This window comes from Triturus cristatus, chromosome 4_1 (genome assembly GCF_964204655.1).
Source record: "Triturus cristatus chromosome 4_1, aTriCri1.1, whole genome shotgun sequence".
Classification (NCBI taxonomy): Eukaryota; Metazoa; Chordata; class Amphibia; order Caudata; family Salamandridae; genus Triturus; species Triturus cristatus.
Window position 1 is genome coordinate 866,032,955 of NC_140585.1, and position 27,707 is coordinate 866,060,661.

The window sequence follows — 27,707 nt, forward strand, 5'->3', positions numbered from 1 at the left end:
TAGAACTAGATGAGTTAATCATGGAGAATCTTGTCCTTTCCCAATGACTCCAGCTGCCATGATACAACACTCAGTTGGTGTATTTTGAGAATTGTATTTTTATAAAAAACTGTTCTTCCTTATAAAGAGGTTGTTTCATGAATACATCCAGTTTCTATTCTAGTCTTAATAATGTCCAACATATTTCTTTTTTCCACAAACTTGATTACATTATTTCTTCATACAAAAATCCTTTTTTTGGGGGGCATTATTATGCTTTATTTTGATGCACAGTTTTAATTGTAATAGTTTGATATTATTCTCCTCTCACCCCCCCAATGTATGTATATCATTTTTTGCTGTTAATTTTGCCCCGCAAATTCTTTGTTTGCACCATTAATGTGAATAATGTTTGTAGACTCTTCTCAACATAACCCAATCTTTTAGAGGGAAAGAATCAATTGCATTTATTTGATTAAACAAATTAAAAGTTCAAGTAAATGAATGTTTCTAGGGAGAGAAATGTACAGAGGTAGTAGAATGACACAGACACAAGTGAATCAAAGAGTGGTAGGCAGTTTCTAAGGTCAGGGAAAGGAGAGGAAGGAGAAAGCAGAGGAAAGGGGGGGGAGAGAGGGAACCAGGTAGGAGAAGGATCAGTGGGGGGAGAGCTCCAATAAGGAGCAAAGGACCCTCACACACCCCAAGGGGTGTCATGCTTCATCATAGGGCAGCTCCTTTCGTTGGGCCAGCGCTGCAATGCCCAATGGGCCCCGCAGGGGGGGCTTTTTGCCGGCAGTCATTAGAATAGAATGCCAGGAGGCCCTACGTGTGGAGGTGGGGGGGCTCTAGAGTGGTGAGTACAGTGGGTGCACTAGGTGTAGTAAAAATAGTTATCAGTGCTCCAGGGAACCTTTATTAATTGGACACTATGCTATGGTTAAAAGAAGAGAGTACAAGAGTCAAAGCTGGCAAGGTGAATTCAACTTGCTACAGCTCAGTGTGTGTAGTGACGAGTGTGGGTGGTTAAAAGGTTGATAAGTTTCAAGCCTAAAAACTCCTGGTGGATGTGTGGCACTTTTTCAGGACCGGGGGGGGAGGGGAACCTAATCTACTCTAGTTTGTAGGTGACGGTCATAGGGGTATCCTAAATTGTACCATCCCTATTGAATGGATTCAAGTCAATCCAGCGGGTGGGACAAGCATGAAATGCTGTGTGGTTCGTCCTTCTAGCGAACCTCTGGGGGGGGGGTGGGTTAGACTAAGGCTTCAGCCAGGACATCCACAGCAATGGCAAAAGCGAGTGACCGTCTGTGTGGTCTACTCCTGCGTGGGACCTACACACGGCCGGACTCCTGGGGCGATGCCTGAAACACAAGTGAGCAACAACTCATAAGTTACAGAGAAAAAATGGTGAACGTAGAAAAACAGCAGCGTTTCTGAATTAAGCGATACTCTAAAGCAGATCAGAACAGACACCAACACGAACAGCATCTTCTGCAATGTTAAGCCTGTGGCCACAATCGGATTGTTGTTGTGTGCCAATGAATACTGAAACAATAGCGAAAAACATAATTATATTTATATAAATATTTGTTTTCTGTTCATTTCTTTTCTGAAATAGATGTGAAACTCAGTCAAGTTTACACAAAAAAGCAATAGTTTATTAACAGAATACATCGTTTTCAAAATATAATTTGTCAAAGTTTTAATAACAAATATTACAGTCTCTTTTTAAAATCCTTTTTCTCAGTGACTTCCAGTGTGTGATAGACTCCTGTTCCTGTAAAATAAACCACTAATCCTCAACTGTACAGCAAAGAGAGATCTGAAATGCCCGTAATAGATTTCTTACTTTTTTCCTTGTCGCTGCTAACCAGAGGTTTTTCTGTGCCAGGGCATCTGTAAAATATTTGTAACCTTGACAGTCAGATAAGTGAGTATTGTTATATTTGCCATGCACAAGAGCACAATCTGGACTCTATTTTTATTCATTACTAGAAACATGCCATTCAGAAATCTATGTGCGGTTTTACATTTTGGTGTCTGCACGTATTGAATAAGTAGAGGTAAAGCATGGTAGAGCCAAATAGCCGAGTATAAAACCATCAATCTGAATGATGAGTAAATTTAGATTCCTCTTAACTATGCCTGACAATGTTCCACCTTCAGATAATTATAGAAATCAAAACGAAACCACTGAACACAGCAAAGTCATGGGTTTTTAACATTTCTGCGTAAGCAAAAAGCCTTTCATAGGTGAATGTTCGATTATTGGCTTATATTGAAAATATACACATATATAATTAGGTAGATGTATTGATTGTCAAGTCTACAAACACAATTATAACATTTGCCTAAACCCCAGGGAAAGATAATTTTTAAACTGTGCATATTAACCTAACCTGTTGGTCCGGTCTGTTAATGCAATGCCACAACGGAAAGGGTGGGATATATTTTGCGTTCTGCTAAATGTGAATCACCTTTGTATTCCTGCTCATTGACACACAGTCTAGCAATAGCAATAGCGTTAGAGACATTACTATTAAGAAACCGACACTCAACGCATGGAAAATGTACATTCAAGCTATTGTCTTGGACATGGGTGATTTTCACCGACTTAAACCTATTCTAAATAACCTTTGCATTAATTTGAAATAAACAGTTCATTTAAAAAAACAATGGCTTGATTTCCACAATGCCATGCATTTTTGCCGATTCAGGCAATTACATTGTTGCCAAGAAGTTGATATACTTAAAAATGAGAATTAGCGTGCAATTGGGTGCCCTCTTTTCATGGTAAGGGAGATTGTACTGCAGTTACAGCATTTGATTCAAGGCTAACTAACATCTAACAAAAGTAGTAAAAGAGCTGCAAACATACAAATTGTGAAAGAAAGATCTGTAAAGTTTCATTTAATCAATACTTAACATAGGGCATGCAGTAGTATTTTTGTGGCCGACTTCAGATCTTTTTGTAAGTAAGATGTTTTTTATTTAATATTGTTTTTGCGCCATAAGCCATCTAGAGCAATACAATTTGAAAAACAGAAGGAATGAGGAGACATATTACAGACAGCGGAACTTCTCTACTTACATATTTTTTTATATTATATATGGGTATTTGATATGAAAACAGACCAAGGTATTGCCACTTTTTGAGAGGAGGCTCAGCATTACACCAGAAAGAGTCACAAAAGATCTGTGCTTCTGCGTGAGGCATCTGCTACGATCTATGGTCTGTATGGATTATTTCTCTATTGATGTTATTCAGTATTGTTAAGAAAATTGAGTTTTTTAATGTTTTTATCTTGAATATTATCAGATTCTAAGGGTAATCATTTCAAAGATTAAAGTATTGGAGTAATTTAGGTTGCTAGCTATTCAAATAAGTTCAGATATTTATTCATGTTCCAAACGTTTTAAACTGAATAGTAGAACATAATTTCTCCTTTTGAATCTTTAGCTGAAATAATCTTGCATCATTTGGAAGCATCAGTTAAGAATAATGAATGTTGCAGCTAATAGTTTAAGGTTTTTAAGTTGTACTTTTGTGTTTACTATTAAAAGTCTTGGGAGGCTTTCAGTAAGGAGTTACACATACACTGTAATTATTCTGCATACGTTGTTTTCTTCTCTAAATTACAAACTGTTTTCTAGACCATGGGTGTTTTTGAAAGGCACCTATTCATTTTACAGAGGAAGAGACGAGGAGAAAATAATAAACAATGCAGATCAAATGAACAAAACGTGCTGTAGACCATAGATTAAGAATTCCTGGGCATGTATAGAATTTAATGTATTCAGCTCTTATGCTAGAAATATGGTATGTTTTGAGATTAGCTCCAAAAGGGTTTTCATAATGGTATTTTAACAGTTTTAGCTTCTTTACAGTTAAGTTAAAATTATAAAACAAATAGCTAAAATCATTTCTCTGCTTGTTTTCCACCATGATTAGTGTAGTTGTCACAGCAGATACAAATCTTGTATTTATACATACATTAGAACCTGAAGACAACTTGAAAGAGTATATTACAAACATTTTCAGTGTAAAAAATCCTCTCTAAATTATACGTTGCTGAATCAATTCAGCTTTCATGTGTTTACTAATAGAAAATATATTTGTATTTTTTCAACCTTAAAGCAGTGCACAAATATACAAGTGTTTTTCATCTCTGCCACACAGATATCAGTAGCTTCTACAGAACAATGAGTATATTGGTTTGAATAAACATCAAACTCTGTCCTTTACACAATATAAGAAAATAGAGGCTAGGAAGCTGGCGGTATTGTAAAACTAAACAGAATATATTTTACGTCTTACTCCAGCTTCTCCAGAATGATACGAAAAAGAGAATTGTCTTTCCACTACATAGGCATTTGTAAGCATAAAGAGTGCTCTTAACACATTCTAAATCCATGTGTTGATTTAAAGTATTGAGTTTTTCCATGTTTGTTTTATATCAACCATGTACAGCTTAAATATTAGTTTATAAGTGAACTGATTCCCAAATTCCGAACACTAAAGCCGGGCCTATACACTTGAATTCTCGTGGTGTTTTTTAAACAAAATATTTACAATATAGGCACAGGCTTTCATGTTGTTCGTTGATCTGAGACCTGAATGCGCTCACAGAGAACAGGGACCCACGATGAGTCATAAATCTGATGACTAGTGAAAAGATGATATCAACATTTATCTTTACTGGTATGTTGTCAACAAGATTCAATGTTCTTTTTCCCCAAAAACTTTTATACGACGATTATGACTCTGCCTGTGTCAAATTTCGTTTTTTCTAGGTTAAGAAGCATGCCCTAATTGTATATACACAGGTTTTAGAGGTAATAGTGAGGCAAAACATGCAGCGTGTTTCTCGGATAGGACTGATTTTTAGAGAACTACATTTGTAATTGTTGACCACCTTTGGATACCACATCTTGAATTTGTTTAATCTTGAAAAGGCAGTATTAGTTTGCTGGTAGGGTTGTGATTTGAAATCTCTGGGCATGGAATGTTGGTTTCACATCAGGAGATTTGTAAAGCTGGGGATTCAAGGAGCAGTCAAAACGTTAACGGGATATCATCAACCACAAAATGAAAGACCATCCAAGAAGAGCCTTTTCTGGTAATTCTCCAATCAAGTCTTGTGTCTTAAAACAAGAGGACATTTATTCCGCCATGTCACTCCTATTCATTAACTAATTTTGCTCCAGATTCCTTCTTTAGAATTTAAAAGCAAGAAGCCATTGAACTTTTCTCAGTAGGTGGTCTGATTCATAAACTTTTCTTCGGTTACTCCTGTGGTTCTGTCTCCCCTAGTTTACAGTTTTATAAATTGGTACTAGAACAAGAAACCTTTCACTGCTCTTAATAGAGAGCCAGTATAGCTCATAGATACATCTGGCTAACTTCTTACCACTGTCTGAGACACTTCTACAGCTTAGTTTTGTATATTTTGAAGATGATGCTGCGCCATGTTTGCGGCTATGACAAGAATAGAACAGCAGTAATTTAAGATAGTCTATGATCACCTGCACTGTACTAGCCCACTTTTATTTTTTAGACAGCTGTGGTCTTAGCTTAACCAGGTGTTGGATGCAGCTACAAGTTTTTGATAAGGCAGTGGTCTGCTGTTCCTTGAAAGAGTACTATTGAACATGACCGCTGGGGTCTCAGGGTCACATTATGCGCATTCTAGTTCATAAGAAAGGCCCCTATGATTATTTTATGGCAGGCTTCAAACCCCACCAGCAGTAATTTGGTCTAGTTTGCATTTGTGGTTTTTCTTCTCTTGTGCATCCTAGCCAGGTTGCCAGCTAGCAGTGAAGACGAACAGGAAGAGTCTGCCTCAAAAACACCTTAGGGAGCACTTGCTGCGCATCGTCCAGGTAAAGGTGAAACTTTATCCCTTTACTTCCAACAGGACGTATAGCCATTTTGTATATAACATTCAAAATCATGACGGAGAAGCCCTGAAATATAATGCAGTGACATACCACTTTAGCACTCCCTCTGTGTCCTACAACATCTACCACTTAGTCATCAAACTACTTAAGGAGACTGACAGCCTCATCACGTGTTGTAGCAAATGAAAAAGGACCCTGTGGTTCTTGGTAGCAAAAGTAGGCAAAAGGCACAGAAATCCTAATAGTGCTGCAGACCCCACTTTCCTCCATCACCAGCAGTGTCTTCCAAACTTTGAGTAATGATGTTTCAGTGCATCTGTCAGGACTACACCTGTCGGCATAAGCCTTCCGCCAGCAGCTCCTGGGAGTATGGGCCTACAGACGAAAGCAATCCGACCGTCTGCCTATTTAGAATAGGTGGTAAGGATGATTTTTTTTTTACTGTCTGTTAACTCCGTAATATCCTGGTGATGAGGAAAAGTAAACCTAAATAAAGGACCTCCACACCATGGGAGGAAATTTCCATTATTTCCAGGGCATTATTCTTTACTTTCCTAAAAACAGACTCCCGCTTTGGAAGTTTGATTTAAAGTTTGGTGTAAGCTCCTGACACCAATGACGGATGCACCGCAAACGTTTAGATAGCTTTGTATGAACTGCCGTTATGGCGGTCCACAGAACCCCACAGAGTTAACCATTGGGCGTTTACTCCATCTGCCAAAGTGTAAATATGTCCCCTAGTGTGTGTTAGCTCATATCATTGTTTCTCATGTGTCATTTGAACTGCCAGTCAAAGATTGAGCATGACAAGGGTTCAATAATTCGCATCCTTCAAAGAAAATATTCTGGAAACGTTCATAATGAATGAGATTGCAATCTATAGTAAGGTGACAGGTAAAACTGAAAGAGCAGCTAGGAAAATCCAATCATTGAATTGGGCTTTTCCCACTGTTGAAGGACGTTGCTTGGGCTGGAAACGGGTGCTAGGCAACACAGAAATGCTGATTCTGTCTAATATGCAGCTTCCCTGTAGGTGTAGGGGAGGTGTAGGGGAGCGAAGTCGGAGATATGCTATTTAACCTTCCTTACCACGTGATCCAGTGTTTGCTATGTACAGAGCTATTTTATATTTATTACATTTTCTCTCTTAAGGGTGACCTATCTTCATATAAGTCATCAAGAAATGATTCGTGTGATAATTTCTGAAATGCATATTTCGACGGCTATGTATGTCATTTTCCTATTTCAACAAATAAAACATTATTTAAAAAAGATGAGCACATAGAGATTACATAAATGTGAGGACGTTAACAAAAGGTAGTGGCAACTTTGTAAGAAACACACAAAAAATGATCTAGATGATTCAATTTCTACCCTAGACATTCCAGGAAAAAACTGACCTTCGTATGTAGCATGTCAATGAAGTTGTGTAATTTAGATTTGGCATAACTACAAACAGTTTAAAAACATACTTCGGTATCCTGTGAGTTACCACATGTTTGCCGTAGACATAAAAAACCAACAGCTTGCACCCATGTCAATGTCCTAACGTCTTCTTCCATCTGAAGTCATTAAAATCATGGACTTCGCTTGACATGGTAGTGTTGCTGACCCTCTTCTTATGTAGACAATGTAACTCTCGGCTTCTGTAGGGGCTATCGAGTGTTTACAAGTGACCACAAGTCAGTCTGTTTTCTATAAAGCCAGTTTATCAGCTCCACTAGGTTTGGTGTCCATGTTTTGGCTGGACAAGACGATTCCACACGACACAACTCGATGCATTGTAGCTCCCAGGGTTTAGTCTCCTCTAACTTGGAAACCTCTTTTTGTCCTTCACTGTAGATGGAGTACATGAATGGCTGGCACAGAATACTGCCTTCAGCAAGGCAGGTCTACATTTGACACGGCAATCCTCCCTTATGCTCACAGAGCACCCAGTCTTCCCCTTGGGTGGTCCACAAAATACTTCCTTAGTAGAATGATTATAAACCAGGTAATTTCATGAAGAATCTCGGAGAAATATTCTTCAGTGTCTACATTCCTGGCAGGTGCATTACATATTATATTAAAATAAATTAAAATACAATGCAAATAAGTGGGGTTTGAATTGTGTCACAGATTCAATAATGTTGTTGCTGCAGGATGGGAAAAGAAGACAACTCAAATTGCACTGCCTTCTCTGAGCGCATCTTCCAAGCCTGTTGTTTTAGTGTGTCTGTCAATACTCATGACGATACAATGAAGAGTGAGTGTTCCATTTAGTTTTACAACCACAAATGAACACAGTGTGGTTACATCAATGATCATTTCAAATTGAGAAGCAATTTGTAACTTTGTTCCTAATGCTCCATTTCCATGTTCAAGTGTATGCATGTCTAGTGGTACACCAGCTTGCAAAAAGGAATTCAATAAAGCCATGCTTTTACCAATAGTTCCTAATTGCTACCATCCCTGCATACTAATTGTTACATTTCCATGATAAGGTTAGGCCATGTAAGACCACAGTATTTGATGGTAAAATCAATAATACTCCCTTCAGGTTAGGACCACGCTCAGGAATCTTAGGTTCACTCTTGAAACAAGAAGCCCATTGGGCACTCACATCAACTCCACGTCAGAGTACAGGTTTGCCTAAACTAGGTCTTGAGATTCTTGAAACCCGTCTGGTCTTGGGGGAAATTTCCTATTCAGTGATACCCTACGTAGTATTTATGTTGCTTATAAAGCCTGTATGGAGCAAAGTTGAGAAGGTGACCTTCCACCTGCAGGCAAGACAAAATGAGGCCACCATCCAGTTATTGGCAGCAGCACAACAAACCCACGCCATTCTCCGTGCACTGGTGGGTTGTATCTCAGAAACTGAATAGAGATCCGCACTGGTCTATAATTGCTTTAGGAATTGGCTGTACCTTATCTAAGGCATATTTGTTTCTTGTATATCCCTTATCAGCTTCTAAGCTTTAGTTACAAGAAATTAAATTCGTGCTTTATGATCTAAGATGGATCTGGATGACCTGAGTTGTCAGTCGCTTTGGAATGTATTTTCTGGCGTGTAATGCGTGAGAACAATTCCATTTGTGATTACAAATTTAAATATCAGCTGATTTTATGTTTGTTGAAGCCATACATGGAGCTGTGGCTAGATTTATATGGACTATGTTTGGTGGGATAAGTCTTCTGCAGTTCTGTAGAGAGCAGTACATGAGATTGTTACAGTTCCAGGCTGCCCTCGCTGGCAAAGAATGGGCAATTCCATAGCCTGTGTAGCAACCATATTAGGATCAGTCCGGATTCAACTGTCTTCTGCTCAGCAGGTGACGATGTGCCCGTAAGCTGGGCCTCGCAAGAAGGACAGGTGCATGTGTGTGGTATAGACTGTAAGGGATATTGTCTGTTAATCAAAATAGCGGAATTTTGTGACTAAGCATTCCCATTTTTTTCATAAATGATTTTTTAAGTGGAGTAACAGTAGATAGGAAGTGTGACTTGTAATCTAACTCCTACTATTAGCGTCACTTGATACACGCCATGCTTTCTTTAAATGTCCTTCTGTACTTTATGTAGCTGATCCTTGCCTCTTTGTGTTGTTCCAAAGAAGCATAGTAGCAGTTTTCAAATTAATAGGATTTCTGTTATTTTCTAACACTCCCTCATAAGATCTGAACAAATCCTACAATATGGGGCTTGCATCAAAAACGGTCACATCATCTTAATCTTCTCTGCTTGATATATACTTGAAGTCTTACTTCCTGGCCACTGTTTTGTACAGTTTTCATGCCAGTTCTCTTCACTCTGTAAGAGGCCAGCTACTTTATCCCTTTACCTCTTCTCCTACAGCTGGTTGGAAGGAATGCACTGTTGTGCTTGCTGTGTTTTCAGCAAAGAACCACCCACATAACACATACATTATTCATGTGGATTGAGTAACATTTGATAGGCTTGGGTCTTTTTGAGTAGATGGTCTACCTGGCAAAATACCGGTTTCTCCTATATTAACAATAAACTGTTTAATTCATGGGTAACATCACACTTATGTAGTGTTACAGTGTAGTGAACAAATTAAAGGATACAATTGACCCTCTGGTCACCTAGGTAATGGACATTCCTGTTTGTGTTCTGCTGAGTTTGCACAATGATACAGATAATCCTAGCACCACTTTTTTGCGTGTAGATTAAGATGGACTTCTCCAGAGCAATAAATGTGGGGGACTGTGCCTCAGGATCACTTACAGAATCACTAGTGGAGCATCAGGTGTTCAGTCAGGTTACTGTTTAGGAAATACGTAGGGAATATGTGAGTTAAGGATGCGTGTTCCAAGGCATTGATCCATCCTCTGCCAAGGATGTTGCAAATACATTTCCTTCCTGCATCACTTCTCAGTTGCCCAGAGACAATGCACTTTATATACATTGACCACAAAAGTAATTCTATTCGGCTGGAATGCATCCGTCTAGAAAAATATACAGGAGTATTTTTGAACCAACATAAAGGTGAGGCACTGGAATGATTTTTCAAGACGATGACTATCCTGGCACAGTAGAGGCACCTGGTGCTTGCCTGTTGGAGAGTTTGCAGAATTGGCCACATCATTGTTCTTTTGTATTGCTTTGGACGATGAATCCAGCACTCTCCAATATTTCTTAGGGAGAGTGCTGTTCAGGGTGGCACTTTTGGTTGTAATCAGTCTGTCTGACTGCTTGTTTTTTTACATCTCCTTTCCATTTTATAAATGGGTGTCCTCCTCCTCGTCATCCAGATCCTCCTTTCCTAAGTTGTCCAAGGGGACGATCCAGCTGTCCCCAAGGTCTCCGTTTAGACCGGTCTTCTTCTCCTGCATCTCAGGGGAAGTCTCCATAACTTCTAGCGTTGGATTATCATGGTATCCATTCTCCATGGTCTGCAGTTCTTCTGTGAGGCGCTGTTAAATGAAAGACATAAACAAGGCAGTCAGAGCTGAGGGAAGTGGACACAGTGTATTAGGTTTCAAAACACATACCATAACACATTATGCCTTAGCCTCTTCCAAGCAGCAGAAGTAATGTGTAGGTAGTATGCCACAGTTATGTGGAAAATCCCATAAAACAACAGACGAGCATTGGAGCAAATGGCTCACCATTTCTGCAGTGTCAGTGGGTTTAAACACTTCATCTACCTTCTCCGTGCACCATTACCAACCATCAATGAATGTCCATCAGCAACAGTTTATAACAGTCTGATGGTGAAGTACGTTTAACATAGACAGTCCGTATAATGTATGGCGGTGCTTACAATAATCTGCTAGCATCAACACTTCTCAGGATGTTTATGTAGATTATTCCCTGCGTTTTTGGAGAGGCCCTGCTACCTCTATAAATACCCTTGGTCTGTGGAAACTCACGTTCTCTTGCTAAGTTGCTTAATGGTATAGACTTTACACTTCCAGGAGCTAGCACCATAGCACTAGAGACAACGTGGAAGGAGAGGTTGAAACTAGAGATAAGGAGGAAATAAAAGCAAGAAGAGACTAGCAGGACTAGAAGGGTGAAGGAGGACCATTGGGAATTGGATGGTGGTCCCAAAACACTAAAACAGTACCAAACACAATGCCTTTTGAGTATCCTGGCTTTTGCAACTGAGTAGCAGTGAGGAATAGAAGGTGCAAACTATTGCAATACACGCCATAACCAAAATGTATGAAACCTTGAGAATTAAGAGGTCCTTTGTTTCATGCCCTTCATGCTGGGATCTTACTGCTGAAAGCTTTTTCGAATTCTGCCTCTTTTTATATGCCTAACTTTTGATACGTTATTCTTCTGATTCCAAAGCCTCACTTTCTTTCTAGTAATATTCCTTTCTTTTCTTGGCTTTTCCAAAGAAAACAGACGAATCTCCCGCCTGTAAAGAGAGCATCAAACTTCGAGATCACTAACACAAGACGTGCACAGTGTATATATGGACAATCAGCCACAAGACGTCAGAAATTCGCAGAGTTCTTCCCAACCGAAATTTCACTGAGTAGGAAGCAAAGTGTGAGACAATGCACAGGGATTCAAAGCTGCATGTTGCGCCTAGAAGTCTACAGCAAGTGCAATATCCCTTCCGCTTCTTGAGATTATTAGTTTCCCTTCAGGTATTCCAGGCACTGCAGCAAATCGCAGCTCTCATTACTTCCGGTCAAATAACTCCATAGAACAAGTAACAACTGTTTTCTTTTGGCACAGCGCTAATACACTCTGACTTAAAAAACAAAGTTCCAGAAGCCCTCTACGTCAGAATGATAATACCTAGGCAATGGCCACAGGCATTGAACAAATGGGACCATGAGGAGGAAATCTAGGAATATGTAAGGATTATGGTCACACTCACACAATGCACAGACAAAGCTTGTTGCAAAATACACCAGAAGATATATTACAGAATAGAGTAGAGGATAAAACTAGAGCACTTTGCCAGCTGCACCAACAAGACATCAAGTCAGTCAAGGGAAATATTGTACATCTTCCAAGAGTAAACCGAATCTATTTGGGACCTTCCAATTCTGGCTAAGTCTCATATCTTTCTTTAAATATAAATTTAAAAAAATTCAACAGACCCTAGGCAGATAAAAGCTCCATCCAACCCTGCCTGTGAAACCCTCATCAACATCAAGCATCTGGGATTCATCCACAAACCTACCCTTCAGATCACAGATCTCGTCAAAGTGTCTGGTGCATGGGGGATAGGAAACAAGCCCTAAAAATATCCTTTTATTCAGCTGCTGCTGAAGAAACTCATGGCTGATCTGGACGTCCTTGCAAAAGGCTTATAAAGTCCTAATTTTCAAAAGTGAGGTCCGATCCTTGAAATGAAAGTGACAAGACGATCACAAGAATACCTGAAACAAAACAAACTCACCATGAACATCAGTCTGGAGTTAGACCAATGAATGACATGAAAATGTCATGAAACGTGCATCTATGATGCACAGCACTGGCTGCACCAACAGTGGTGAATATTGAAAATGTTTAACTAAAGTGAGTGTTATCGTGCACTTCATTTACAGCAATGCATCTGGGGGAATTGTGTGGTGGTGTGCCAGGCAATGTGCTCGCTGCCGCCTTTGGTGATTAGGTCCTTATTGAGTTTATGAGCTGGCGAGTTTTGGCTGCACCTGTGCTCTGGGAGTAGTAGAGAATGAGATGACTGTCAGCAGCATTGTCAGCAACCACACATTTAAGTTTTTACTCTTTATTGAAGGAGGGCAAATATCCTGAAAGACTTGCCCATAGATACACAGCACTAACTGCACCAACAATGGTGAATGCTAAAGACTTTCAACTAAAGTGAGTATTATCATGCAATACATTTACCACAATGCATCTGGGTGAATTGCACGCTGGTGTGCCAATGTTCTTCAGAAGTAGGGCAGCTGGACCGCTTTACAGGAGACAATCGGTGTAGGGTTACAAGATGACTTCATTTTCTTGTATGTGGTTTGTAGTATGGTGTCCCGTTAATCGACCAAGTGTACTACAATACTTGATTACAATGGTTTGTAAAAGGCAAGCCCAGTACTAGAGGTATTTAGCAGTGTTCCAGAAAGTGCATAGGGTAAGGAATAGGCATTTGCACCAATTTCTGTGGTTTGTAGCTGTTTCCATGACACTTTTGTCATCATTATTGTGCTGGTGCCAAATTGGCACCTGCACAGTGGCAAGGGGCAATTTCCCATTTGCAGAGGAAGTATAGCTCCATGAAAATCAGACTCATCAAATGCTCACCCTCGATTAAATAGATGCAATTGCGAATGTTGTAAATCATCTTACAAATGAGATGACAATTCACATTACACTTGCCACTTTGACATAAATGATTATAAATGTATTATTAATAGTTTGATTATGTGTTGTTGTTCCATTACATTTTGCTTTCACTGTTGTTATGTATCGGAATAAATATTTTGAAGTAATAAACATTGCATTATGTATGTAAGTTATGATTTGCATGTCTGTCGTGCAAGTTTTACCGATTGTGCTCCTAACCATAACTTGCAAATTTCAGTGATTTTTCAGTTTTAGTTTGTAATTAATATTGCACTTTAACTGCAGTTGTTATGTGATTTTCTGAAATATTTTTAAACATACTTAGTGTTATTACCAAAGCTAGTTATAACTTCATTTTCACCTTTGCTTTTTTAGAGAACTTTTGTTTTTTTGATCATTTACTATATGAGAAAATTCCCTGCACCCAAACCTTTGTAGGTGGCCAAAGCCTTTGGATGTCTGTAGCATGGTTGGCTGCAATGGCATGGACTATATCCAGGCCCTCCTCCTACCCAGCCTTGCGCTGCTTTTCCATCATGTGTGTCAATTAGCCAAGTGCAGCACCAGTGCACTAAGTACTTTTTTATTCATTGGTCTGTAAGTGGATTCTTGCACTCATGCAGACCATCAAATGTGGCTTTGCTATAAATGCTGTAGCTAGGCACCTTTCTGAATTTCATGACAAAAATACTAAGTTGCTATACATTTTTGGGGTTGGCAGTGTCATGCATAATAACCGTGGAGGTGACAGAGAGAACAAAATAAGAAAACTGGAAGTGAGATATATAATAGGACTCAACACAAAACATTCAGGTGGTTTCAACATAGATAAAGAGCTTGCTTTACATATTGGTTACAGGAGCAAATTCTTCTTCTCTTCCAATTCACCACTACTTTTTGTCTTTCACCAAGGTTCCACATTATGTCCTTCGCGATTACATAATGTTGTACATCAACAAATATGGCACATGAAATTCACAGTATGACTCTCTGGGTGGAACTCGTGTACTGTTCTATTTATTAGTGGTACTTAAGACATGATATGTGTGATTTGGCTCTTGATTTATCCGGAATATTGTATATAGGTTGATTAATGAACTGTCAAGACATATGTCTCAAAGTATCCTGAATAATGATGAAAGGAAACTAATCATGTGATATAAATCTATATTTCCATCAGATGCTGCATGAATTGATGACACTTATCACAATAACTTATGTAAAGCACCCACTTGGGCTGGATATTTAGCAACACATTATGATATCTTCGAACCCTTTACTAACAATATTTAACATTGAACAACTTTTTCTAATTGGTTCAGTTTTATATTATCACCAATATTTTGTTCAAACATTACCATGCTGATTGAATATAGCGGTTAAGCATTTATTGGCACCCTACCCTCTATTATGCACTTTATGAGTCATCATATTTATTAATTTTAATTCACATTGTGGTAAGACACAACAGTCTTTAGTTTATGTTAATGGAATCATTGGTTTATGATAAAAAAACATTTCAAATACAGTTTATATTTGAGATGACTTATCATGTTATGGTTGCTGATGTCACATGTGTACTTCAGCAACCATATTGCTGCATGAAGACAAATGTTTCAGATGTGGCTTATAATCTTTCTCTGACGTCTATATTGATGTCAATCAAAATAGCCTTTCGTCTATACCTATGGATTTACCGGTTCATCATAAAATATGTTTTAATTATGGCAAGTACATGATTTGACATGTTTTTATTAAGAAGTCATGGTGTGACATGTATAGAATTACTTATACATGGTTGGACGAATGAGAAATGTTTTTAATTGTGATTTTAGCCTTTTTTTTACACAATGCCTATGTTGATAAGATTTATTTTCACAGTCTATTGGCACATTTCATTGGTTTGAGAAAAGCTGTAGCTCAAACATTCAGTCAGTAAATTATTTAATTAGGAAACTTCGAGTGCCAACCTTTTCCTTCACGTGAGGAGGTTTGTAATGAAATGCATGAGAACCTGTACTAATAGTGGGAAAATAGATGCTGTGGGTAGACAACTAATGTTGCAAGTATTGTATGGTGTTTGGGGCAAATAAAATACTGACATATACTTTGACTCAAATTCACAGAGCAAATTTTCCACTTCCATGTATTCCCTATTCATGTGACTTGATAAAAATGCTCAGATCATGTATGCTCACAATGTACATTTAAAAAAACAAAAAAATCTCAGTGGATGTATACTTTAAGAGACACTGCGACAGTGGTCTTGCTTTGTCTATAAACATCTCATATTCTAGAAGATAAATGAGACTATGCTTTGTAGAGAGTCTGGGCTACTGTTTGCGTCAACCATTTGTTTGTGAAAAGAAGAAACTCTAAATTTTTGACTCAGGATCAAAATTGGACAATAGGATGCATTGTATAATAATGTACAAGATGACAAATTATATTGTTGTATTAGCAGTGGTTAATTTGAGCTGGTGGGTACTTAGAGGTCTCGTCTGCATTTATTTTCAGTGACTGGGAATCTTCCTGTCCCTCCCACGGGTGTCCTGCTAAAACATTTCCTGGGCACATATATATCCGATCCTCAGTTATCAAGTCATTAGGCACTTCAGGTATTTGGAGGCCTTATTTGATGCCTAATTTCTCTTTGCACACCAGGAGCCCTCTGTTTATAGCCACTGTGATAGTGCTAATATTGCCTTTGGGATGACAGCAGTAGTATGATTATTTGAAAAGAAAAAATCAAAATTCATTTTATACTACCAGACAGCTGAGATTGGCGTGAGTGTAGCTCATAAATTATGATTAGAGGGTGGTGGATAAGAGAGAACGGTATTGTTTGCGCATGTTTGGCTTTCTTTTTTCTCTCCTTTCCTTCTCTTGATTTTTACCTTTATTCATGGCATTACACGATTCACTGGTTCATTCTTTGCTCCTAGTGAATGCTGGGTCCAAGATGAAAGGTGCTGTGAGGGATTTTGCAGATTAGATCATGTATCGCACTGCTCATGTAACTTTCATCACTTTTCACCATGGTTTGGGTCCCAATGCAATGGGTTCTGACAATAAAATTAAATAATCATATAAATATGTAATAGAAACATTTGTGGTTCTGATCATTGATGACCCACATATTATTTCAGACAACCCCCCAATGGCCATTCAGCCTAAATATTAAAGTGTGGCCCTGAAGAAGGTGGATCCAGAATTATTTTCACCCACCGAAACGAGCGTCGACTGCTTTTAGGAAGCCTGCACCACAAAAACAATTGAAATAGAAGACCTTTTCCTGTTGTAATCCTTGGTGTATGTGGGGTGTGGCTGGGATTGGTATGATGTGATGAGTAGTGTATTATGGAGGATGTGTCTTGGGAATGAGTGAGTGGATTGATGGATGAGGAGACAATTTCATGTATGTAACACTGTTGTAACATGTGCACTACAATTTTTTCATGTAAAATACACAAATATGGCTTCGAGTTGAGCAAATGTTTTTGATACATGAAGGAAAAAAAGTAAAGACCCTAAAGTTTTGAGTATTATAAAAAATATTCTGAATATGTGTTGTAACCGTATCGAAATATGCATTTATTAATGAAGAATAAAAAGTAAATAAAAATGATGCAAATGTTTCAGTTATAAATTGTTAGAATTTGTTTTTGATTACACCACAACGCACTTTGAGCCACAATAGAAGAAATACAGGTCTTGTGGGATATTTTGCTCAGTTGACAGGCAACGGTTTCACACCTGGTGGTGGTCGGTCCAGGGGAACTTAGCATGATACTGTGGGCAGTTTTAAAAGTGTGTCCATTCTTTCACCCCAAGTACATTCTCCATTCAAAAGGTTGTCAAACATAATTGAAGACAATGGGTACAGGGCTCCGGGGAGGCCTGAGACCTTGTGTTGCAGGGAGTTGATGTGGATCTGTCTCCGGAAAGTAACGGTTGTAGGAAAAGCAATGAAGGTTTTTTCCAAATATCAGGGGCAAGGAATACCTGGCTGGGCCCAAACAAAAGCATGAAAATGGATCAAATTTGAATCTCTGGCCATGCACGTCAAAAAACACTGTAGCGAAAAACAATCTAACACCGAGACGGGCCAGTGCGCATTTACCAGCTAAGGGAGGAGTCGTTGTATACCTTGTGAATCGAAAGACTTCTTTGAAGAAAAACATCTTGAAAAACGTTCAAACCCAACACTAGATGACAGGAGTACGCATAGCATGTGTATCTACAGCAACACATGCTATGAACATTTGATTCTTTGGGGACCTCCTAAGCTTTCAAATCAAAGCTGTAACAGAATCCATCGAGATGTCAGACAAACATAGAAAGAGCTGTATATTTTTGTATACATGCTGGTCATAATCATGCTTCAGCTACTGCTCCTAATGCTAACAGCCTGCAAGATGACTCGGTGGTTTAAATACTCTATGATGACATCCATAGAGATCTTAAGGTCACAAGTTTTGATTCATCAAGAACCTCTGGCCTTCAAGAAACATCTAAAAACCTACCTTTTCGCCTAGTGTTAGTTTGGTGACTCCTCTTGGTTTCGCGCCGGGACACTCCTCGGAGTAGCTGCACTCATTATAACATTATATAGCATAACATAGCATACCATAATATTCTTGACAAGGTAAAATCAGTCACCCCAAGGTCAGAAACTGAACACCAAAGCTACAGTATGTTATGCTGTACAAAATAACTAAAGTACTATCCTTGCTGCTCAAAATAATTCAAGTTTAAATTATTCTTTATCTGCATAAAAATACATATGATGTGCAACATACTCACAGCATTCAACTAATTAACAGTTGCATCGGATAGGATAAGCATATATTGATTGCAATACCACTACTGCCACTAATATGAATATGCTACTTACCAGTATGCATCTGTTCTTGGCATGTAGGGCTGCTGACATTCATATCTGTGCATAGATCGCCGCCTAGTGTTGGGTCCGGATGTTTGCACGTTGTTGTCCTGGAAGAGTCTTCGAAGTATCCTGGGATAGGTGACTCCTCCCCTGGACTACAGTGCGCATGGGCATCCTCTCCACCCTCAGATTGTTTTTCGCCATTGTGGCAGTGATGGAGTAGATATAGAAAGTGATGACCATGCTTACAGTAATTCTGAGAGCTGCAGCTGCCACAGGCGCCGGGGAGGAGGGAGGGCGATATGAATGTCAGCAGCCCTACATGCCAAGAACAGATGCATACTGGTAAGTAGCATATTCAGTTCGAGGCATGTGGGCTGCTGAATTCATATCTGTGCATAGAATATATAGCAGTGCCCTCTTATTAGCGGCGGCTACCAGTGCCAGCTGCAGCGGTCTGAAAAAGAGTTTTGAGAACAGCCTGTCCTACAGCTGCCTGCTGTTTTGATTGCACATCTACACAATAGTGTTTGGTAAATGTATGTGTAGTGGACCAGGTGGCTGCTCTACATATGTCATGCAAAGGAATGTTTCCTAGGAAAGCCATTGAGGCCCCTAACTTACGTGTTGAGTGGGCTCGTGGGGGAATCGTTAAAGTACGTTTAGCCTTTTGATAGCAAATTTGAATACATTTAACGATCCATCTGGCTATTCCTGCTTTGGAGATAGCGTTACCTTTGTGGTGTGGGGCAAAGGCAACGAAAAGTTGTTGTGTTTTCCTAAAGGGTTTGGTCCTGTCGATATAATACATGAGGGCCCTTTTGACATCTAGTGTATGGAGTGCCCTTTCTGCGACAGTTTGTGGGTTTTGGAAGAAAACGGGCAGTTCAATGGTTTGATTCATGTGGAACTGCGATACCACCTTTGGCATGAATTTGGGGTTGGTACGTAGTACGACCCTGTTGGCGTGAACCTGTATAAATGGCTCTTGAACGGTTAGTGCCTGGAGTTCACTAACTCTTCTCAAAGAAGTGATCGCTACTAGGAAAGCTACTTTCCAGGTAAGGAATTGAATCTCGCATGAGTGTAGAGGTTCAAAGGGTGGACCCATCAGGCGTGTGAGGACCAAGTTGAGGTTCCACATCGGAGCCGGTGGGTGGCTTGGTGGAATGACTCGTTTGAGTCCTTCCAAGAATGCTTTGATGGCAGGCACTCTGAATAGAGAGAGGTGCTGCCTGGTCTGCAGATAGGCTGATATTGCGGTCAAATGGACACGTATAGAGGTGTACGCCAGATTGCATCGGTATAGGTGTAATAGGTAACAAATAATGTTTTGGATGGATGCATCTAGCGGGTTAATGTCATTATTATTGCAATAAATGACAAACCTCTTCCATTTGGCTGCATAGCAAGCTCTGGTAGTGGGTCGCCTGGCCTCCTTAATGATGTCCATACAGTCAGGTGGCAGGTTGAGGTAGCCAAACTCTAGGACTTCAGGAGCCAGATTGCCAGGTTCAGCTGTTGCGGATCTGGGTGCTGAATCTCTCCATGGTTCTGCGTTAAATGCTTGGGTTTGATCCGCAGCCTTTGATGCGGCACCACGGAAAGTTTGAGAAAGGTGGTGTACCACGGCTGGCGTGCCCACGTTGGAGCAACCAGGACGAGCGTCAGTGAGTGTTGACGCAGTTTGCGTGCCACCAGCGGTATCAGTGGTGCTGGGGGAAAAGCGTACGCAAATCTGCCGGACCAGTTCATCCATATCGCATTGCCCTGCGACTGCGGATGTGGGAACCTGGCGGCAAAGCTTTGGCATTTTGCGTTTTCGCTTGTCGCGAATAGGTCTATCTCTGGATGACCCCACTGCTGGAAGTACGGTTGGAGTACTGATGGGTGTAACTCCCACTCGTGCATCTGGTGGCTGTGTCTGCTGAGCAGATCCGCCATCTGGTTGTCCTTGCCGGGGAGGTGTTCTGCCATGAGGAACATGTTCCTTTGAATGGCCCACTTCCACATGCTCTGAGCCAGATGAGACAACTGTGGAGAGTGTGTTCCTCCCTGCTTCTGTATGTAGTACATGGCAGTCATGTTGTCCGTCCGGATCAACACGACTTTGTTGCACAAGTGTACTTTGAAAGCTTTCATAGCGAGGAAGATTGCCATCAGCTCTAGAAGGTTGATGTGCATGTTCTTTTGTTGTTGTGTCCATAGTCCCTGCACTGTGTAATGGAGTACATGAGCTCCCCATCCCTGGAGAGACGCGTCCGCCGTCAGTATTATCTGTGGGACAGGCTCTTGGAACGGTCGGCCCTTGCAAAGGTTTTGTGGATTCCACCAATGCAGAGAGTTGTATGCCCGACCGCTCACCAACACTAGGTCCTTCAACTGTCCTTGAGCCTGATTCCACTGACGTGCTAAGCACTCCTGAAGCGGACGCATATGTAGTCTCGCGTGGGGGACTATGAAGATGCAGGAGGCCATCATGCCTATCAACTGCATGAACACTCGCGCGGGAAGGGAGTGTTGTGGTTTGAACTTTGAAATCAGCATTTGCATGCTGTTGATTCTCACCAAATTTGGCTGAGCTGTGGCCGCCAGAGTGTCTATAGTCGCACCTAGGTACTGTTGTACGTGTGCGGGCTGTAGATGGGATTTTGGGTAATTTAGTGAGAACCCCAGACTGTGAAGGAGGTGAATGGTGCGGGACATGTGGCTGGCACATTGCTGGGCTGACTTCGCTTGAACGAGCCAGTCGTCCAGGTAAGGGTAGACGTGTATGTGCTGCCTCTATAGATGTGCCGCCACAGTAGCTAGGCACTTTGTAAACACCCTTGGTGCCGTTGTCACGCCGAAGGGAAGGACTTTGAATTGGTAGTGCTGCCCTTGAACAGTGAACCTGAGGTATTTTTTGTGTGATGGGTGAATGGGTATGTGGAAACACGCATCCTTGAGGTCCAGTGTGGCTAGAAAGTCTCCCTGCTTGAGCAGCGGGAGGACTTGCTGGAGAGTGAGCATGTGAAAATGCTCGGAAAGAATGTATCTGTTTAGGGGTCTCAGGTCTAATATAGGTCTGAGTGACCCGTCCTTCTTCGGTATTAAAAAGTACAGGGAGTACACCCCCGTACCTTGCTCGTGGACGGGTACAACCTCTATTGCGCCTTTTAGAAGCATACTTTGCACCTCCTGCTGTAAGAGCGTTAAGTGCTCTGAGGACATAGGACGGTTTTTTGGAGGTATTGTGGGTGGAGTGGAGGTTAGTTCTAGACAGTAACCGTATTTGACAATATCTTTGACCCACCTGTCCGTGGTGATGGAGTTCCACGTGGACAGGAACCTTTGTAGCCTTCCCCCGACAGGTGTTATGTGGTCGGGAGGAAGGGAGAGGGCGTCACTGCTTGTTCTTGGGGGAGGACCTGGTGTTGCCGTAGCCGCGTCCTCTGCCCTTTGTACTGGAGCCACGATATCCACCCCGGGTGTTTTTATCGTAGGTGGTTTGTGTATTGCCCTTGTTGTATGTTTGCTGTGACCCCTGTCCTCTACCTGCTCCTCTATTTCCGGGGCGACGAAAGGAGCCGCTCCGAAAGGACTGAGTCTGGAGAGCCCCCATGGACTTTGCAGTGTCCGTGTCCTTCTTTATTTTCTCTAGGGTGGTGTCAACCTCCGGGCCGAATAAATAGTCGGGGTTGACAGGCTGGTTGAGTATGTTGTTTTGCACCTCAGGTTTGAATCCGGAGATTCGTAACCAGGCATGTCGTCGCAGCATGACGCTAGTGTTTATGGCCCTGGCAGCTGTGTCTGCGGCATCCAGCGCGCACTTGATGGATGCGTTTGTGAGGAGCTGTCCCTCCCTGATGAGGATCTCTGCACCTTCTCTGAATTGGTCAGGGAGATGTTGGATTAGTTGCTCTAATGTGTCGTAGTGCGCTCTATCGTAGCGAGCGAGGAGTGCTTGAGTATTGGCAATGCGCCATATGTTGGCTGCCTGGGCGGCAACCCGTTTGCCAGAGGTCTCTAACACCTTGGACTCTTTGTCCGGGGGAGGAGCGTCACCTGTTGTTTGTGAGTGTGCCCTCTTGCGAGCATTCGCAACAACAATGGAATCCAGAGGTAATTGGCCTCTGATGTAAGTAGGGTCCCCAGGCGCTGATCTGTATTTTTTGTCGATCCTGGGGTTTATCACTCTTGCCCTGGTGGGTTCCTTGAAGATGTCCTTTGCTGGTTTGAGGACACCCTTCAACATGGGTAGAGTTTTTATATTCCTTTCTGAGGATGCAAAAGTATCCATAAGAAAGTCGTCCTCGACGGTGTCCGAGTGAAGTTGCACCCCATGATTGGCCGCAGCACGTTCAATTAGAGCGTTGAACGCTGCCGTGTCCTCTGTGGGAGATGTTTTTGCTCCATAGAGTTGCGGGTCTTGTGCATCCATAGGTGCACCTGGGTCCACAGGGTCATCCCAAGTTTGATCAGGGTCCTGTTGGCCGTCAGGGTCCATGTCTCCGGGGTAGGGGACTTGGTCACCCATGTAGTCCACCAACGCATCCGTGTCGGAGTGTGTGGGAGAGAAGGATTGTGGATCCTGGTAGGGCGAGTGGAAAGGTTCGTAAAGAACTGGTTCTGAAGCCACAGGCAGCTTTCTTTTAAGTGGAATCCTGAAGGAGTCCAAAGCCGGCTCCGAAGTTATTTTCCGTTTGTGGATAATCATCCTGCCGGTGTCGGCGTCGATTAGATGCGATGGAGACGTCTCCGCAGAGTGTTCGGCAGGCGTGATCGTGGTATGGGTCACCCGTGTCCTGATTTGGAACATTTTCGGGGCCGTGGATGGTGGCAGGCCAAAAGTAATGTTGGCTGGTGTCGAAGAGGCTGCTGGAGCTTTAATTTGTCCGGAGCCCGACGTGTCCTGGAGGACCATTTTCTTTTTGGTGCTTTGCGCAGCAATGGGTCGCGTCTGGAGCGCCCTAGAGTCTTTTGCACCGACCGGTTCTGTTGAGGCGGTCGTGGATTTTTTCGGCGCCGGTGGGTCATCGAGTCGAGGGGCGGGAATGGCCGTCGACTTCTTCGATGAGTGTGGCTTTGGTGTCGCCGTGGAAGCGGTGTGAGACGCAGCCGGCTGTTTGACCTTTGGGGTCAGAGTCGATTGCGTCGGTGCCGGGAGCCGAGCAGGTTTGGTGGTACCGAAGGCCTTCTTCCTTATGTCGACTCCGACGTCGGCCGCTTCGAGTTCGGCACCGAAGTCTCGTTTGGTGCGCTCGGTGCCGATGTGTTTTGCTGGCGTCGAAGGTGTGGAGGGCCTCGATCCGACCAGCACCACTTTCGGTTTCGGTTTCAATTGAACCAATACAGCTTTCGGTTTCGGTTTTAAAGAAGGGAAACCAGCCGTTTTGGGCATTAATGGCTGCCGCTGAATGTCCGAGGCCGGGCCCGAGGGCGGGGCCGAAGAACTGCGGGATAGGTCTTGGGTAAGGCCCGAAGGCGATCCCTCGACCGGAGCCATAGACTGTTGCACTGGGCTTTCTTCAGTCTGAACGGGTAGGCCTTGCTCGTCACCGGAGCTACTCTCTTCGGCCCCTAAGGCCTCATTGTAGTCTCCTACCTCGGTGTCGTCTTCATCTCTGCGAAAGAGTGTTTCGTCGACGTCTTCCGATCCGGAGTCATGTTCGGAAACGGGACTGGAGGGTAGGTTCTCCACTTCTTCGACATCTTCGGTCTCGGCGTTGAAGATGTCGACCGGGGCCTGTGCCGCTTGCTGCGCCTTGAGTCTCGCCGCTCGTCGATTCCGTAGAGTCTTCTTGGATCGAAATCTGGCACAGGCCATGCATGTAGATTCGTCGTGATCCGGTGAAAGGCATTTGTTGCACACCGGATGGACGTCTACGTGGGGATATTTCACATTGCATACCGGACACCTCTTGAATGGTGTCCTCGATTCCATCGTTGATGTCGAATCGACGGTCGGGTAAGATGCGAAAGTTTGTTCTGGAAGTTAGTAAACTAACAAAGATACTATCGATACCGATCGAGAACAGTACCGACGCGAACTAAAGGCCTTTTGGCCTGAAAAAAGATTTTCCTAACTTGAGTCAAGATAGCACATCCGAACCCAATGGCGGAAAAAAACAATCTGAGGGTGGAGAGGATGCCCATGCGCACTGTAGTCCAGGGGAGGAGTCACCTATCCCAGGATACTTCGAAGACTCTTCCAGGACAACAACGTGCAAACATCCGGACCCAACACTAGGCGGCGATCTATGCACAGATATGAATTCAGCAGCCCACATGCCTCGAACACAAAGATATTACACTTGATTAAGTTTTTCTTGCTTTCATAATTAAAAACGTATGAAAGCTCTCGATAGGTGTGCAATCGCGAGTTCACAGTGCAGTGGGTAACTTAGACTCAGGCTCATTGTTTTCTTACAGTGACAGATAAAATATCATAGTATCCAGAATTTTGTCTAATCAGCACCATGCACTGCCTAAGCCACATGATGTATTGTGAAGTGCAGGTGTCGGGTCAAGGTGAGCGCTCATCCAGCAGGTGCGGCAGGGCTACCCCTGTGTCGGCATTTCGCAATAGTTCCATATTTTGAACATGAGTTGTAGCTGATAGCTGGTGTTATTATTACTCTTTATGATTGTATCAGGTCAGCTATGGACGAATGGTCTGAGACACGGGGCAGATTTTTGCTTTACGTGGGCAAGAGACAGCTTTCAGGCATTAGGGGCCAGACCTATTGTAGCACCCATGCAAGATAGATGTTAGCCATTACACTGGAAACCAATCTTTTTCATGTTCAAAAGTACAAGTGGAGCAGTTCAGAAGAGGGGGCCAGTTCACTGGCTTGCAACAGATACAAAAGCTGGTGATATCCCAGAACACTGTTCTATCAATACATTACAATGCTTGTGTGATGAAGAGCAGTTTTTGTCTCAAAGAGATGCTAGACGCTGGAGAGAGTGCTTGCAAGAGAGTTAAATTAATATTTGTACGTTTAGACTACGTTGTATTTTAAGTAGTGACGTGCTTCCTTAAGTTGGCCACACTAGGCTAAAACCAGGCCTCGAAGTCCATCTTGGAACTCCTGCCAGAGACTCTGTATTTTCTTTCTCTCTTTCCACATGCATTCAAAATGTGCACAATTGAACTGTTTCTACTCTCTTTAGCACAATAACGTACGCAGTGACCTCAACTTTCCTTTGGGCTACTAAAGTAAAGGAAATTCTGTTTCCTAAGGCTGTGGATTAGAAAATCATCAATTGAACAGTTTGCCATTGCATTTTCATGTAGCAAACTTTATACTGTCTCATCCGTAGTACCAAAGTCTAAAGTGTGTTCGATATTTTGTTTATTTAGAGAATGGCGTTAGATAATGTACAATTATTGTGTATCTTTGGTGCTAGGTAGGTGTCGCTTATTTCATGCTGATCGTGTGTTTTTTTAATACTCTGAATTTATTATAAAAGCTGCTGTTTTAGGAGGTGAGCCCCACTTTGCTTGCCCTGATTTTTAGAGGCTAACCTTGCTGGTTCATCGTGCATTCTAGGATAATTATTTGAGATTTTCTTTAAGGCTGATTGTATATTAGACCTCATGCTGCACTTGATGCCTAATTTCCTATGAAACTATGCCTATTAGACTAACTGATTTCATTGCCATCTGTAATGCCTTAATACATTTTTAATAAACCTTCATGATTTCCTAATTTACTTCAGGCCCTCTGGAGTCCTTCTTTTTGGAGTCCTATTCCTTAATGTTTTATTTATTGAGGTGTTCGGTGGGGCCCTATTGCCTCATGTTCTTCTGGAGATCAACACTGTCCCCATCCTGCATCAACGCTTTACCTACTATCTTTTTAGATATCAAAGATAGCATTCATCACCTACATGGGCCAACAAGCCTCTTTCCATTGTCATGCATGAAGATCAAGCCTTGAACGTCGCTCTCTATCTACTCTTGGACTACGCTATAGAATGGCAACAAAAATTGCTGGTACGGCTAGAGCTGCATCTGGCCTCCACCTCTATTGGCTGTGACTTTTGAGCCCCTGTATGTATCTCGTTGTGGATTAGAATTCTCTCAGCTGATGTGTACATAGACCCTACCCTGTCATATGACTCCTGGAATTTCCAACACATGCAAATGATCGCACAATATTTCATAGCGCAGATCCTGATTGGACTCTCCGCCCAGTATCTCTAATTATGAACTGTGATTATGCTAGCGTTCAGTATTGCTGTTTATAAATGATGGTATCAGATAGAACTAATTATCTATTTTCTAACAGTTGAGCATCCAGCTGTGCTCATGAGTTAGCCTTGGGAGTTATATGAAACAATCAGAGATGGGGGTCCCTGCTGCACAGCAAGTAGGGCACAGGAAGGTCAGGCCTGGTCATGTCCTATCAACCATTTGGAGGCGCCCAATTAGAGTCGCTTTTGGTGACAATCCACATCCTAAAGCTGTAGACCCAACATGGCATCTTGGCGCACCGGAACATAGAAAAAGTGGAACTTGAATGGTAAATCGTATAAAAATTAGGACAGAGCAGACAAGTAAGCAAGGAATCTTTGCAGAATTCTAAAGAAAGCTTTGAATTTTCAATGAAATTCTTACTTGGTCTTTTTTGTGCCTCTGTCGTTGGTGGCAGCAGCTGTAGATGGCTGCAACGAGTAGCAAGACGGCGGCCAGGCACACGATTGTGATGATCAACGGGATGCTGATCCTGTCTACGTATTCCTCAATTGGCATCTTTTCTCCTCCAGAGTTCTTGTCAATAAGGAACCCAAGCTGAGAATAGGAAGGTACAGATTAAATCATGCACACATTGAACAATATTTGTCTGAAGAACACCGAGAATACATTTTTACACTGGGGAAACTGAATGCCGAAAGTGGAGATAATTGTGAGACTCTCGGCCTTCTCTAATTAAACCAGTTTTAATGTGAAATCAGTGAGTTAAGAAATCCCTTTGTGAGTTCCAGTGTCTTTCTTTGAAGGAGCACAAGCGCCCATTTAAGGGGAATTTATTATTTGCAGAAAATTAGGTTTAAGTTGCTTCGGCTGAGATCTCTACGCCTGGTCCAATGTCAGATTGTGAGCGCAATATCCAGTCACGGATGCTGCCAATATCCAGTGGGAGGGGGCGACAGGGCGGGA

At 42.0% G+C, this 27,707-nt stretch overlaps 1 protein-coding gene across 1 annotated transcript in view; it reads right to left on the reverse strand.

Moving 5' to 3' along the window:
* Positions 1–1,621: 1,621 nt before the first annotated feature.
* Positions 1,622–27,707, reverse strand: part of PODXL (podocalyxin like) — a 194,421-nt gene continuing 168,335 nt past the window's right edge. Inside the window, exons 8-9 of the mRNA XM_085653586.1 lie at positions 27,165–27,338; positions 1,622–10,805 (exon numbers count right to left, since the gene is read on the reverse strand). Of these exons, the coding sequence (XP_085509712.1) occupies positions 10,611–10,805; positions 27,165–27,338 (369 nt within the window). The 3' untranslated portion in view covers positions 1,622–10,610. The remainder of the gene's footprint in view (positions 10,806–27,164; positions 27,339–27,707) is intronic.